The sequence below is a fragment of the Periophthalmus magnuspinnatus genome, chromosome 22, assembly GCF_009829125.3.
Source record: "Periophthalmus magnuspinnatus isolate fPerMag1 chromosome 22, fPerMag1.2.pri, whole genome shotgun sequence".
Lineage (NCBI taxonomy): Eukaryota > Metazoa > Chordata > Actinopteri > Gobiiformes > Gobiidae > Periophthalmus > Periophthalmus magnuspinnatus.
The window spans coordinates 7237475-7252219 of record NC_047147.1 but is presented as its reverse complement, the minus strand read 5'-3'; the positions used below and the strand labels follow the sequence as shown (position 1 = coordinate 7252219).

The following is a 14745-nucleotide window of genomic DNA, read 5'->3' as shown; positions in this document are numbered from 1 at the left end:
TGTTGCTTAAAATGTCTAAATGTCTGCCAGATCTTCTGTAATGCATGATTCGTTATGTGGTGTACAAAACTTCCTTAAATTAATTTGGTTAACAGGAAAGGCTTTACTTACTTTACTAAGTTTACTTAAAATAGCAGTACATGAGAAGGATAACAAAGGATTACTTGTTTGTCTAGATACATTCACCAGCCTCGTAATATGCTCTGATGCAACTTGTGCAACCACATGAGATCTTAAAGTACCTAAAAGAGAAAGATACATATGAGTAGGTCAGCTTGTGTTGTTGGAGCTATTTAAACCACATTATATATGTTTTATTTGCCTATGTTAATAAGCTGCTGTAAACATGAAGTCACTTGGAGCAAATCCTCGTCAGACATAGTTTGGTTTTCAAGTGCCATCAGGAGTCCAGATACGCACATGGTATCTGTAACAGCCTACATAAATACAATATATCACTTACAAGGAACAGATATACATAATTTCCTAGTAGATATTCTAGTGACCATAATATATGCTGATACCAATACTGGTCTGTTTTACCTGTGGGCCTAAATCTGAGTTGGCCAAATGAGAGATGATTTTGGAGCAGTGTATCACTATTGTGGGACAGGAGTTATGACAATGAAAAAGTTGACCAATCACATCCAGGACTCCTTCACCCACCAAGACATCCTATGAGACAACATGTGCCATTATTTCCTATTTCCGGGACAAATTAGACTTTTTTAAAACATACTTTATTAGGTGCATGTGCAGACAACATGCACAGTAGTGTTAAGGCTGGCTCAATGTAAATTAGACTGGAAGTTCTCAACAATGTTTTCAATGGCAAAACACAGTCTAGTTCCATCAACCGGACCTGGATCTGCACTGGAAAGGAAATTGTTGAATCTAAAATGTTTTCTATTCACACAAAACATATATATTATCATATTTACCATTGTGGGCAAGAAGGTGGAGACACTGACATGCTTTTGCTGCATTCTGAAAAGAGAAGAATTGAAGCATGTATTTTTGTGTTTTCTTATGTGGGAAAAATTTTGAAGAATTTAAAAATAATAAAATAATGTCTTCATCCATACCTTTGTCACTGTAGAAGACATTAGATTTACTAGAGATCGACTTAAATAGCAGCCACATGCATTTAACAGTGTTGGTTGGAGCTTCAGTATAGAAGCAATATTACACAGAGCTGAACAGCTGAGGAACTGAAGTTGTGAATTAGAGGATTGCAGCAGAAGGACCAAGACTGGAAGAGCCCCGCACTGACACAAGAGTTTAGTTGAATATTCTGAAACAATATAGCACAAGTACAGTTAGCGGTGTTAACTGTTCATTAAACCATTTGTGTTTTTTTATAAAGACATTTTTGAGGTGCATTCACACTTGCACAATCATCACACCAAAATTGGCTAAACTGGGACTAAACCCTGAAGTAACGAAACTGGGCCCAAGCCAGAACCACACCCTTAGTATGGATTGTCAATAATTATAGTAGTGGATCTTGTAGCAATCAAATTTGAATTCAGCCATGCCATTCTTGAAATGTAATAGTGTGGTATCTAGATCAGTGAACTCACCTGACTGTGTAAATTGTAACAAAGCCCAGGCAGCATCCTGCTGAACTTGTGGATCATACGACTTTGCTAAAGCCAACATTGGGATGATACCGTCATGAATGATAGCATCTGCCTTAGCCTCTGTAGCAGAGTTTTAAGAGAACACAAAACATAACATAAATTAATAAGAACTGTCACTTCTTCTCTTGCAAACCCAATTACTATATTTCTTATACTGGGTTAACCTTGGAAAGTGAATAGTTTGTCATAGCCATTTCAGAATATTTTTTCATATGGGACATTGAGTTACCAATAAGAAATGTATGTGTTTGAATGGTAGCGAGGCTAAAGAAATAGCTGTTCAAGGAAAAAAAAAACTCTATGAATGTATGAAACAGTATGATATTCCCATGAAATTTCACTACTTACCTGAAGAGGCGAACATAATTATGCATGCACAGGAGTTAGACTGGGCTACTGCATCGCCAGATTTAAACAGTTCTATCAATGGCTCCAGAATCTTCATGTCAATCACTGTGTTGATACAAACTATAAACAAAACAGACGGAAAGCCCATTTTATGCATTATAAGAAAGAACTGATACAAACACAAAAATCATTCTTACTGGTGTCTTTTAGTAAAAAGTTGACAAGGGAGAGGGAGGTGGTCTTCTGCACGTTCAGGTCAGACGAGTATAGTAATGTGACAACACATCCCAAGAAAGGATCCGGTAAAGGAGATTTCACTAAAACAGTATTCATAGTCAAAACTTCTAGTCAGATCTTTATAAATGAGGCATACAACATATCAATTGGAGGGGTTCTGGAGTTTTTAGTTTTGCTTTGTTTTATTTTGTTTTTCATCCAAATTTGTAGGATTAGCTAAGTAAACAAAGCTATAGTTCAACATGCATACTACTACACGTCCAAGGCTCCTACCACTAACTGTCTACTACTAACTGTCTGTTTGAACAAGATCACAAAAACTGTTGGCAGTTTGCATAGAACTGGTCACACTTGACAATGTAGGACTGTTTAAAGCATTACAATGACAATAAGTGTTTTACTTACAGTGTTTACTGAGATGTAAAAAATACTCTGCTGCAGTGTGTTGTATCTTTGAGCTTTCTGATGATGCCTGTCTTTTCAGTATTTCAAGGTCTAGGTAATTACATAGTTGAATTTCATCTTCTAAAAAAGATAATATAAACAAACATATGATAATTTAAGAATGTCATATTGCAAGTTTTATCTTTATTCTTTATTAGAAATAAAATAAAGCTTATAACCAACCATTCAACTGTAGCACTGTGGGATCCTCAGGACTTTGAAACCAAGTAGAACACTGTAAAATTATTCTCCAAAACACAGTTAGTTTTTGTCCAGCTCTTACAAAAACATTTTTCACATGAGCAGCACATTCACAGAGCAGGCAGCATTCACATAATCCTGAAGCCATGTCCTCTCAGACGGGAGTGCACCTCTGACCTGTCCTCTGGGAGCACACACTTGCAGAGGGAGAAGCGTGTGGAGAGCTGGAGAGCAAGGACTGAGCTCTCACTCATGTTAAGGATACGGACTCGTCTGTGATTGGTGGAAAGGTTTTGTTTTTCCGTATTACGTCAAAAACATGGCATTCAGACTCCGCCTCTTTCTTGTTTCCATGGTTACGGAAGCAGCGTTGTTGAAGTTGTATCGCGTCCCAATCACTGCAGGTGAAACAAACTACACAGAACCGTCTGTATTTCATTAAAATATATTTATTTACAGCACGTTAAATCTTCATAACCACCCTGAAATGGTAAGATACCCTTTGTATTGTCTGTCTATACTAGAGATGGTGTCTTTGTTGCTAGAAGGTTGTTAGCTTAGCATGCTAACTGCTAGCTGCTAACGTTAGCGTGCAACATTTGTGCAACCTTGATAGCTCTCCTCCAATCAGTCTGAAAGTACATTCTTGGGGTTGAAATGAATAGGTTAGTTCTGAGGCGATTAAATCGTGCTCGGTGTGTTGTTTGTAACCCCATGAGTCACGAGAAATCCTTCACAACGTGTAAACAATAAGCAGATTTTCTAATTTTAGAAGTAACGCTCTCCCCTTTGGCTTGACAACTACGTTACTGGGATCAGAAGAGTCATGGTAGTTAAGGATGCCAACAGGTAAGAATTATTTCACTACAATCTAGTAATAATACCATAATTACTAATCTTGCTAAATATTTTGCATGTGAGTTGCTTATTTTTTATGCGTGTAAAACATTACTTGTTTTACTAATTTTCCCATACCATATTTTACAGTTGAGAGTGACGAACGGGCAAACACCCGAGAAAGATTCGATGAAATCTTCAAGAAGTACACAGAGGAAAACAAAAAGAAAAAGAAGAAAAAAGACAAAGCACAAGATGACATTGCAGTATGTTTTGACTTCTTATGTGTATAGAATAACAGAGCAAATGTTTGATTTGTAAAATATTTTTACAGTGTTATCATATGCAGCCTATGTTTTAGTAGTTGCAACTGAGTTAAAAAAAATTATAATAATTTCATGTATTTTACTGGGCCATTTCAGCTTCAGACTCTAAAGAAAACCCTCAACCTTGATAAGGGCACAGATCAAGATGAGACTATCCTCCAAAACACGTACGACCCGCAACATTGCAGCCCCCGTTTCACAAAGAACGAACGCAGAGAGAAGGAATCATCCGAGAAGGTCAATATCAACAACAGCTTAAATGAAGAGGAGACTCAAGGTTCAAAAGTTAAGAAGAAAAGTAAAAAAGAAAAGAGAAGCCTGCCTCCCCTTCCTTCAGCGGATGACAATATTAAAGATGTTTCTAAATTTGAGATAATTTCAGAAGCAGTTAAGGAGCCAAAGCGAAAAAGTAAAAAGGGCAGAGCCAAAGAGGACAATCAGGACATAGAGGGAAGTCACTTGGAGGATGCAGAGGACAAACTGTTGCTTGATTATCAGCAGCAGATTGCACAGGAGGAGGCACAGACAAAAACAGAAGAGGAAACCACCTTCTCTCAAAACATAACACTCAATAATGATGTTGGAAAGAAGAAAAAGAAGAAATTAAAATCTGCCCCACTAGACTCTGATGTTGGGTAAGTGTATAAATGTGGTTTCTGTCTCATTTTCCTTTTATTACATTATGAGCTTATAATAAAATGTCAATTAATGTCAAGCCCTAATGTTATTTATTCATGAAACTTTTTAGCACAGTATATTTTCATTCATACATATTGACAATCAACTGAAACACTAGAATGTGTTCCTTACATTTATAGACTTAAAAAAAGTTTGACAATAGAATTGTTCCTTCAGGAGCCAAGAGGAACGTGCAGATCCAAACTCTGATGTTGAAAATGAAGCAGAATCTAAAGGAAAGAAGAAAAAGAAGAAAAAAAAACATGGTACTATGAACTTAGCGTTGTATAATTGTATTTTTTGCCACCTGTTCGTCTCCTTATGACGAAATATAAGGGTCACTTAAAAAAAATATGTGGGCATTACAAGAACAAAATTGTTACATTTCGACATTAAAGTTGTAATTTTAAAAATAAAGAATAAAGTCTTAGTCAAGGTAAAGACGGTATTTTATCCAGATTTAGGGACTGATATGGTAAAATGAAGAAGAGCAATTCGCCACCACGACCAGTGTGCAAAAGTACGACCAGTTAAATATTGCAAAAATTAATCATGCAGGTGCTACGAGAATAAAGTCGTAACATTTCGACATTAAAGTCGTAATTTTATGATTTGGGGTTCAACGCTGAATCAAAGGGAATGCTGAAAGGCTGGTGCTTGGATGAGTGAAAAGCTGACATAAGTATACAGACAGAGCGGTATACTGTGATCGATTCCACATAAAGAATTAGGGACTGAAACCAGTTTCACCTCTGTGTATTGGACTAAACTGGACACATTTGGAGACAGAAACAAGATTGTGCACTAGTGCAGTGGCAATAAAGATTAGGCTACATTATACAGCTCCACAAGCCCATAACGAGAGTTATTTACAATGAGCACATCTTTAAACGGTGTTTGTTTGCAAAGTGCCCACGTTTAGAGCAGTAGAGAAGTGATGCTCAGTGGAGTATGGGTAAAGAGCGTGCTGAGCCGTCTGCTAACCCTAACTCATTAGCCTAACTATTGACTTTAATTTGGTAAAATTGCGTTTTTGGCTACAACTTTAATCTCAAAACATTATGACTTTATTCTCGCAAAATTACAACTTTTTCTGGCTTCGACTTTATTCTCATTAAATTCCGACTTTACTGTTGAAATGGTAGACTTTATTCTCGTGGTGGCTGCATAATTTATTGTTTTTTAGGTGACCCTTACTGTGTCATATCTCCATGATATGGCTTTGTCGCGAATGTTTTTTTTTGTTGTTGTTTTGTATTAGTTTGTATTAGTCATGTGCAGAGTCAATAATGTATTATTTTCTTTGTTTGTTTGTGTAGTTGCAGAAGAAGAGAATGCAATAGAAGCCACAGAAGAGCCACAGAGACCAGCCTTTGATGACAGTCTTGTCCTGGGGGTCTACATTCACCGCACGGACCGCCTTAAAACGGATCTGCTCATCTCACATCCCATGGTCAAGGTCCATGTAGTCGATGAAATCACAGGGCAGTATGTGAAGAAGGAGGACTGGTAAGAAGAATCAGCATGACCTATAATTCTTCATGTTACATTAAAGGTGCACTATGTAACTTTTTGGCAGGGGGATCTTCCATCAGTAGAGATGTTATTACTTTGTCTAGAATGTTCCACATTATACCTTGAAAAACTTACCGTGAGCGGAGTTGCCCCTCCACAGAACTGTTTGCACCTGCTTGTCTTCATGAAAATAAATGCACTTTAATTCCATACAATGGAACATTCCAGGTAAAGCAGTTACATCTGCAGACCTACCTGAAAAGTTACCTATTGTGCCTTTAATAGAGTTGGTTATACTAGCTAATATTAAGTGAAAATATTGTTAGACTTTTGTTTTTTTTTTGTAGTCATCGCCCAGTGTCCTCCTTTTATGAAAATGAGAGTGTGGATCATATCCTGCCCATCATGACTCAGCCATTCGATTTTAAGATAAATAAATCTGTTATCCCCGAGTGGCAGGAACAAATCATCTTTAATGAACGCTTTTGTCGGTTTGTGCAAAACCAGGAGGAGAGCCCTAGAGTGTTACTTTTCTTTGAAGTGAGTAGCATTTCAAGAACAATATTTTAGCATTTTATAAACACTTAAATTGTTTCATCTTGGGTTTTTTTAGATTTTGGATTTCATGAGCATGGGAGAAGTGGCAAAAGCCAATGTTGACATCCACAAACATGAGCAAGGATTTAGAAAGATAGCCTGGGCATTCCTCAAGGTATTTGGATCTGAAGTTTATACATTAAATATTATATACATCACATATCAACCAAATAAGTGTGTAGTTTGCATCAATTGTGTTCTTACATTTGTATGTTTTTTTTGTAGCTTGTAGGAGCAAATGGGGTCTTGAACATTGACAGTAAGCTCCGCCTCCAGCTTTTCTGCCCTCCGATCCAGGCTAAAAGGCAACCGAAAACTATTGAGGTGATCGAGTGGTGGAGAAAGTATCCTAGACACAAATATCCTTCTACACTTTATGTTACCGTGAAAGGGATCAAAATACCTGAGCATGTAAGCTTTTTTCCTAGAGAGATCCCTGAAATCTGTTGTTTTTCCACATTTCTACTATTTATGTATTCTAGGTGGAGCCTTCTTTGCGTTCAATGATGCCACTACAAGAGGAGAGGGGCAGCACCACTTACAGTGAGCTCCAAAATGAAGTGACAAGGAAAAGCATTTCTCAGGTGCTGGACGACAAACCACCAATCTTTAAGTGGAGTCGGCTCCCCGGCCAGGTGTGTAACGAGATCAGGAGGGATTTATCTTACATTTTATTATATTACAGGTCATTGGATTCATAAATGTGATTAAATAATTTGGGATTAATACAATTGTTGATTGACTGATCAATTCTGTATATAATGTGGTGTTTTGGTTTTAACAGGTCTGTAGGATTCCCAATAAGTCCATGTTAGCGTTTCGTGGTGGTCAGATGGGCTGCTTCACTGTGCTCTTCTCTAATGCGGGGACCATGATGGCAGCCGCTTGTGCTGACAGAGATACGTTTCCTGTTGTGGGTCAGTGACACTTTTCATAATTTAGTACATTTAAATGTACAGTATTGCAGAAATTTTTTGTCACTTTGTGGTGTTTTTTCCACAGTGTATGAGATCCCTTCTGGCAGAGTTTTGGCTGCCTTCAATGGACATTTTAAAGTAGTCTACGATCTCTGCTGGTCCAGAGATGACAGAAGACTTTTGTCGGTTTCTTCTGATGGAACTGTTAGGTCAGAAAATGTCCATTTTATTTTAATATATTTTTTGTATCCTGTTCAAATAACATCAATTTCAAAATTTTTGATATTAATTAGAATTTATAGAACTGCAGACGGATTGTTTTGTAGATAAATATAAATTGTGTTTATTTAATTGTATTCAGGCAATCTTTAGTACCATGTTCTAAACCCTGGCTAAATTTCAACCACCAGGGGGAGTAAATGTCTTTCTAATAGCACCGTTCATTCATGTCTGACAGAGAGTGGGACATTGAACGTTTGTCAGCAAATGCCCAGAAGATGCTCCCTCACCCCTCATTCGTGTACAGTGCCCAGTACCACCCGTCCGCCCAGAGTCTAGTGGTCACTGGGGGGTACGACAGTCTTGTCCGCGTCTGGAGATTAGACGTACAAGATGTGAACGGGCAACTATTGCAGGAGTTTGAAGGACACTCCAGCTTCATCAACACTATTTGTTTTGACTCAGAAGGAGGGAGAATGTTTTCTGCTGACAATGCTGGCACATTAATTGTTTGGCAAAGTTCGGTTAAAGACAGCTCCTGTCGTCAGCCCTGTCAGCACTGGTGTGTAGAAAGGGTAAGTATCACATTCAGATTTACTATGTACAGTGTATTGTTTATTTTATATATGTTATTTACCTTTTTTGTTCTTTACAGAAAATTGAGGAGGCAGATCTCCGAGGTGTTCCTATCAACAAACTGCAGCTCCATCCAAATGGGCGCTGTCTACTGATCCACGCCAAAGACAGTGTCCTGCGGATGATTGATCTGAGAATGTAATTACAACCAGAAATCCACTGATTAAATTGCATTAACTGTGTTCTTAGGTTAAAATAACGTACCAGAAAAACACTATGCAACAAGAACAATTATACAGGGCTATCATAAAATATTAGGGGCTGGTACTTTAATGTTCCCTGTATTAACATAAATAATGCGTGAGAAATAAAGATTTGTATGTAAAGACAATAGGGAGTGTGACATGTAGGAAAAAAATATACATTTTATCCAAGTGCACAAAGACTTTTATGATTAGTTAATTATTGAATATGTAACTGTTTAACTACTGTCATATTATTAATTACTGACGTATGATTAATCCACATAGTGTCTATTATGCAATTTAAGAGCATGTCTTTTATATCAATTTCATATTGCCACTAGGGGTCAGTAATGTCAATGTATTTTTAACAAATGTAGAAAATACTAACAAACTGAAAGATTTTATTTGATTTTGTCTCTTCAGTTTGGCTGTAAAGAAATACATTGGTGCTATAAACTACAAAGAGAGGATCTACAGCACTTTCACACCATGTGGTAACTTCATTTTCTCTGGGAGTGAAGACGGCATGGCGTATGTCTGGAACACAGACACTGGTGCGCACTACAGTTTTTGTGCCTTTTCTTGAGTGGACCCATCTTGTTACTTATTAAGTCTGCTTTTCTTATCACAGGAGACCAGGTAGCGGTGTACTCGGAGCTGTGTTATCCCACTGCTCTCCATGGGGTGTCCTTCCATCCTCACGAAAACATGGTGGCGTTCTGCGCCTTCGGACAGAGCCATCCCATCCATGTGTATATCTACGATCGCAAAGGTTTGTTTCATTTAATTTGTTATATTTTTAGTCAATGGTCAATGCACATCTTTACAACCTGCCATGTGTCTTATTCATGATTATAATGCATGCAAGTATTTAATTCCCATTTCAGAAAAGTCATTAACTTTACTAATCTACATATGTATTTGGTGTTTATTTGTCTTAAAGCCACCATCCGTAAGTTTGTTACATTTTTTTCCACCAGTAGAAGGCATATATGAAACTTGCACTTGCCAACCATATTACAGACTAAGAAAATGAATATAGCCCAATGACAAAAAATATTCACACTAACTATTCCATTATGCTTTATGCTTGTTCTTTTACTGTAGTTTCGCAGCTGGAGGTGTACAATATAAAGGGATTGAGCCGAGCGACTTCAGTGGACCCGAGGACTGTGAGGAACACCCCGGACTCTGCGCTGCACCCGGACACCCCTGTCTCCTCCACTGCAGCTCTGGACCAGTTTGCCCAATCCACCAGACTGGCCCTGAGAATGCAAACTGTTAAAGAGAAACTCGACTCAGTGCTGGTCAGTCAACATCACTTTATACAGTTTGACATGTTTGACAATAATTTAAAAATAAAAAAATGGTTCAACACCTAAAACATCTTTTTAGGAACCACATCAGAGGTCCTCAACATCTGGATTGCTTTTTGAACAAGGTAAAATTATTCAGCCTGGTCCAGGAACAAACTCATTTCAAACTATATAGGTCAACTAATTTGCTCTATTTCCTATAGACAGAAAAGGTTTCTCTCACACAGGAAGGGGCTTGACCATCGACACTGGGATGGTGAGTGTTTCTGTCTGATCTAAAAATTAGACGTCCTACGTTTATTTATTTCTCGACATGCAGAAGCAGCAGCTCTACTCCCAGCTCCTCCTGAGCAGCTGCTCCTTTATGTTGAGATGTGCTAGCTGTGGCGGCTCGGGCACCTGTTCCCGATGCCTAATGGATGTATCCCAGGGAGGTGTTCCAGGCATGTCCCACCAGGAGGAGGCCCTGGGGAAAACCCAGGACACGCTGAAGGGACTATGTCTCTTTGCTGGCCTGGGAACGACTTGGGGTCACAACATTCCTATTTTTTGTCATTGTGAAATTCATGGATATTTTTATGTGTTCTTTACTTTCTGTTATATCTGTAAATAGTTTTTGGTTAGTGCACTATAACAAAAACCCTAAAACAAAACTATGATTTGTTTGAAAATGTCAGTGTGTATTATAAGTATCACTTATGTTACTGCAGTAACTATTGTGAAGATTGGAAAACTCAGCAATGACATTTTAATCATGTACTTTTATGTCTTGAATCTGAGGAAAAAAGTTATAATTAAAGTGCACATTCTTTCTTTCCTCAGATGGGATTAAACAGCCCGTTGCCTCCTCCCCCTTTCCTGTCTCCTCACTCAAAGCTGCAGTTCTCGGGGGCTCTGATCGAGCAGCTTATCCCACAGGCCGCTCTGAGCACACACAACCGTGAGTATCTGAAACAGTTAATAACACCTCCCCCTTTAACCTAATGTGCTCAACTCGCTGAAGCCACATATTTCTGTGTATTAGTCTAACACACAGGCGTTAAGTACAGTAATCCTGAAGCATGTATACTGTGCAGAGGGTCGCAGACAGACTTCTGTCTCTTACTGTAAGTTTAAAAGGGCTGGACCAAGGCTCCCTGCAGTGCTTACAGAATGTCCAAACGCTGCAGCTCGTCTGCTGACAAAAACTAAGAGACCTCTGCCTGTCAGATCCTCTCTGAAAACCAACCTCTTCTCCCTGGCATTTAATACAAGCTAGACAGGATATCTTAGTGTTTTTATTGTTGTTCTTCTATGCTGTATATTTGTTTTTTGGTATTGTTTTGTTTACTTATGTGAAGCACTTCAGTTGTTTTAAATATGCTGTATAAATAAACATGAACTGAACTGAAAAGTTTTTAATGAGGAACAAATTTGAAATGTCAGGTGGTTTTACTCCAGTGGGCCAACGTCTGAGAGGAGCAGCTCCATTCAGACTTCCAAGGGTAAGAAAGTTACTTATTTACTATTTGGGAAAAGCCATAAGATGCCATTTCTATTGCATATTTCCAGACACTGCGTGATAGTGTGTCTTCAGCTATTCTCGGAACTACTGGTACTGATGCTCCCCAAGTTCAACAAGTGGTAAGTCTCTCCCATTGTAAATAACTTAACACCTTGAAACTAAACACCATTTTGTTACCTCTATCTTATTAGTTTAAATGCAACATATGGTTTATTTATCTTTTTTTTTTTTTTTTTAGGTTGTTGCTCTCTACGACTACAAAGCCAATCGTTCAGATGAGCTCACGATCCACAGAGGGGATGTGATCCAGGTGCTTTATAAGGACAATGAGAACTGGTGGTTTGGACAACTCTCCAACAGGCAGCAGGGGTACTTCCTGGCTTCATATGTGGTGGACGAGAGTAAGTGCAATTTACACAGAAGATACAGGATAAAGGTCTCTGTAAAAAGCAAGCAAAAGATTTATTTTGAAACGTTTGATACATTTAAGTATTTTGTATTTAATTAGTTTTTTATGTTTTGGGGGCTTGTTCAAGTTTTGAGTCGATTAGAACCTTATTTTGTCCTGTTTTATCATTTTATCCCTTGGCAGCAGCTTGGAGAAATTTTCAATGTTGTCTCTCATTGTTCCCAGAGCAACCTAATTTTAAAGTTTGTGAAATTTTGTTATAGGGGACTACAACGAAGATGCATCAAAGACAGTAGAGGCTCCAGCTTTGTTTGAAGGAACACTAGATCGCTCCACACCTACAAGGGTAAGAAATCTACATCTAATTTACATCTGTATTGGTGGTTACTTCTCTCCTGTCATTTCCCTGGGTTGTATAACTGGGTACTGTATTTGGTGATGGTGGACTGTTTCCTGCTTCATAACTTTAAGGTGTCAGCTGCCATTAGCTCTTCTGGGGAACTCAGGTTTCTCTCTGAACCAACTCTTTCGGACACAGAGCCAGAGCTGATCAGTACCAAGTAAGTGACGCTGACTATACAAATATGCAAATTTAAACATTCAAATGTATTAGATTTGATTAAGGGCGTGTTCAAAAGCACATTAAAATTTATTTGCACTGAACTTCTAGTCATGGTTTAGTTCTGATCTAGTCCAGGTTTAGTTAGAAATGGTTCAAATCATAACCAAACCATGGCATGTGTGCACGCATCCTGAAAACCCCGTAGATCTTCTAAGATAAACTAGTAGATCATTGTCAGAACTAAAAGATGCAAAAGGAACAATAAGCAGTAAATAACTCAAGACCACAATGTGATAAATATGAAGCTAAATTATGTAAAATGAGTGTAAAATACATTTAGGACACACTCCCTTTCCAAAGTACAAACCAATTCATGTGTATCACTCTTTCATGATATACTAATACTATGGTTTGTTTTCTTTTTGATAGAAGTAAAAGAAAGAAGAAGCTGAAAAAGCCTGGTTTGTCCATGTCTGCATCTCGGGGAACATTTTCAGAGACAGATGTGGCAGGTCCCAGCACCAGCACTAGGACAGTTCAGACTTTAGACAGACCGGTCCGGACTTCAGGAAGACCATTGCCAAAGAGACCCAGTGGAAAGACCAACAGTGCCTTTGAGCCTGACCCCTGAACTCATTACGGACTTTGTTTGCACATAATATGCATTTTATGTAAAAATGAACTATTTTGTATTCACTTGTTTACACTTTTATATTGTATTTAGTTTCTTTTGTATTTAATGTAAACTAGAAAATTTTACTTTTCCTATCTTTTTATAACGTTACATTTTTAGATTATTTTAAGAACATTGTTGTTTCCACAGAAATGATAGAAACACTGCATTTTTAAAATATGATCTCATCACACTAAAAACACATACACATCTTATTGATACTTTGCCAATGTCGTAAACATTCCCTGGGGGTGTGATGCTAACTGTAGACATGCTCTGTCTGAGGCTTTGTTAGACTTTAATCTGAACTTGAACAACATTTCAACAGTTTGACCAGAAAGAAAGAACTGACTTAGTTGGAACTACAACAGGTGAGCAAATTTTTAGACTCCTGAAAATATTTTGTCTAAATCCATTTAGTATTTTTTCTTGAGTTTGCTGACGATCTAAAATCATTTTTGACAGTGCTTGCTAATGTCTGTGTAATCCCTCAGTTGTCTAGGTCTGATCCGTAGTAAAAGCCAAAAGTAAAATCTGTCAAATGGATACAAAAGTTGTAGGAGTGAAGACATTTAGCTGCTCATCCAAGCCGCTTCTTCAGCTCTGGGCAGATTTCTGGTAGACACCTAGCCTAACATACAGAAACTGTTGACAATAGCTGTTTCCAGTTTCAGTGTACTTAGTTCCTCCCTTCAGATAGATATAAGACAGTGTCCACCAGCAATCTGACCAGAGCTTTCAGCTTTGGGTTTGTACCTCATCAATGATTCAGATGTTCAGAACAAAAAACTAAGCTGTAAGTTATGGCTGTGCTTCTTTTATTTATTTGAACCCCTTCAAACATTAAATAAATTTACAAAAATAGTGTTAAATAATTAATAATAATAATTAATATAAAACTAACACGTTTTTGTACCAGTCTATGCTGTCATGTGATACTTTAACAAAAGCACGACTGTGTTGGTTCTCATTCTTTCCTACAAATTTTCCCTCTCCCTCCCTTTCCCACAAATGAAAACGATCAAACACATAAGTCATGTCTAATATGATCTCAGTCAGGCAGTGCGGGTGGATATGTCTGTAGGTCTGAAAGGAAAAACTATAGAAAATTGGCACTCCACATTTTCATAGACTAGACCGAGTAGCTGCTCAAATTCAGTGATTAGAAATAAAAATATTTGGACTAAACTTAAGTATAAGATCAATTTATGAAGATATTTCAAGATCCAAGGCGCACGTAAACATTTTAAATAAATACCACCAGTAGAGAGCAGTTCTGTCTGTTACCAGGGGTGTAGCCATTTAAAATAAATTTAAGTGCATTTGAGTCAAGTTCCTCGTTTCGCCACACGATGGCAGTGCACCAGAGAGATCTTTCTGTTTAAACAACGCTGGAAAGCAAACATTAATTACAAAAACAAATGGTGGTTATCTGGGTAAGCCCTGGCCACATTTTAGTTTTATTATCTTATTACGGTCACTGACATTACTGTAAATG

General features: G+C 37.8%; 2 protein-coding genes across 4 annotated transcripts; one reads left to right on the top strand and one right to left on the bottom strand.

The window, feature by feature from the left end:
• Positions 1-15: 15 nt before the first annotated feature.
• On the bottom strand, positions 16-3127 carry LOC117390875 (uncharacterized). Its single transcript, XM_055231263.1, has 11 exons — positions 3034-3127; positions 2634-2753; positions 2189-2308; positions 1992-2111; positions 1584-1703; positions 1086-1294; positions 942-987; positions 740-873; positions 544-675; positions 323-437; positions 16-242 (listed from the first exon to the last, which is right to left on the bottom strand). The coding sequence occupies exons 1-11, from the start codon at positions 3125-3127 to the stop codon at positions 16-18; spliced, it is 1437 nt and encodes a 478-aa protein (XP_055087238.1).
• An 89-nt stretch (positions 3128-3216) lies between these two features.
• On the top strand, positions 3217-14083 carry ahi1 (Abelson helper integration site 1). 3 transcript variants are annotated; one of them, XM_055231331.1, is made up of 26 exons: positions 3217-3363; positions 3646-3722; positions 3861-3976; positions 4133-4671; positions 4892-4980; positions 6034-6223; positions 6577-6769; positions 6843-6941; positions 7052-7237; positions 7309-7461; positions 7611-7743; positions 7829-7952; positions 8201-8537; positions 8618-8736; positions 9207-9337; positions 9415-9555; positions 9891-10090; positions 10179-10224; positions 10303-10355; positions 10922-11039; positions 11525-11583; positions 11651-11722; positions 11842-12004; positions 12276-12358; positions 12484-12572; positions 13004-13294. In XM_055231331.1, the coding sequence occupies exons 2-26, from the start codon at positions 3713-3715 to the stop codon at positions 13203-13205; spliced, it is 3645 nt and encodes a 1214-aa protein (XP_055087306.1). In that variant the 5' UTR covers positions 3217-3363; positions 3646-3712; the 3' UTR covers positions 13206-13294. The 3 variants fall into 3 exon arrangements, with proteins under 3 accessions (XP_055087306.1, XP_033844376.2, XP_055087307.1); XM_055231332.1 differs by having other exon boundaries at positions 3226-3277; XM_033988485.2 differs by lacking the exon at positions 12484-12572 and having other exon boundaries at positions 13004-14083.
• The last annotated feature ends 662 nt before the right edge of the window (positions 14084-14745 follow it).

Excerpts from the sequence above, each read along its gene's own strand:
- LOC117390875 (XM_055231263.1), bottom strand. The coding sequence starts at position 3,127 with ATGAGTGAGAGCTCAGTCCTTGCTCTCCAGCTCTCCACACGCTTCTCC. Across the intron at positions 2,754-3,033 it reads CAGGTCAGAGGTGCACTCCC|AAGATGAAATTCAACTATGT; the intron begins GTCTGAGAGGAC and ends TATCTTTTTTAG. Across the intron at positions 1,704-1,991 it reads AATTATGTTCGCCTCTTCAG|AGGCTAAGGCAGATGCTATC; the intron begins GTAAGTAGTGAA and ends ACTCTGCTACAG.
- ahi1 (XM_055231331.1), top strand. Across the intron at positions 6,942-7,051 it reads TAGCCTGGGCATTCCTCAAG|CTTGTAGGAGCAAATGGGGT; the intron begins GTATTTGGATCT and ends TTTTTTTTGTAG. Across the intron at positions 12,359-12,483 it reads ATCGCTCCACACCTACAAGG|GTGTCAGCTGCCATTAGCTC; the intron begins GTAAGAAATCTA and ends CATAACTTTAAG.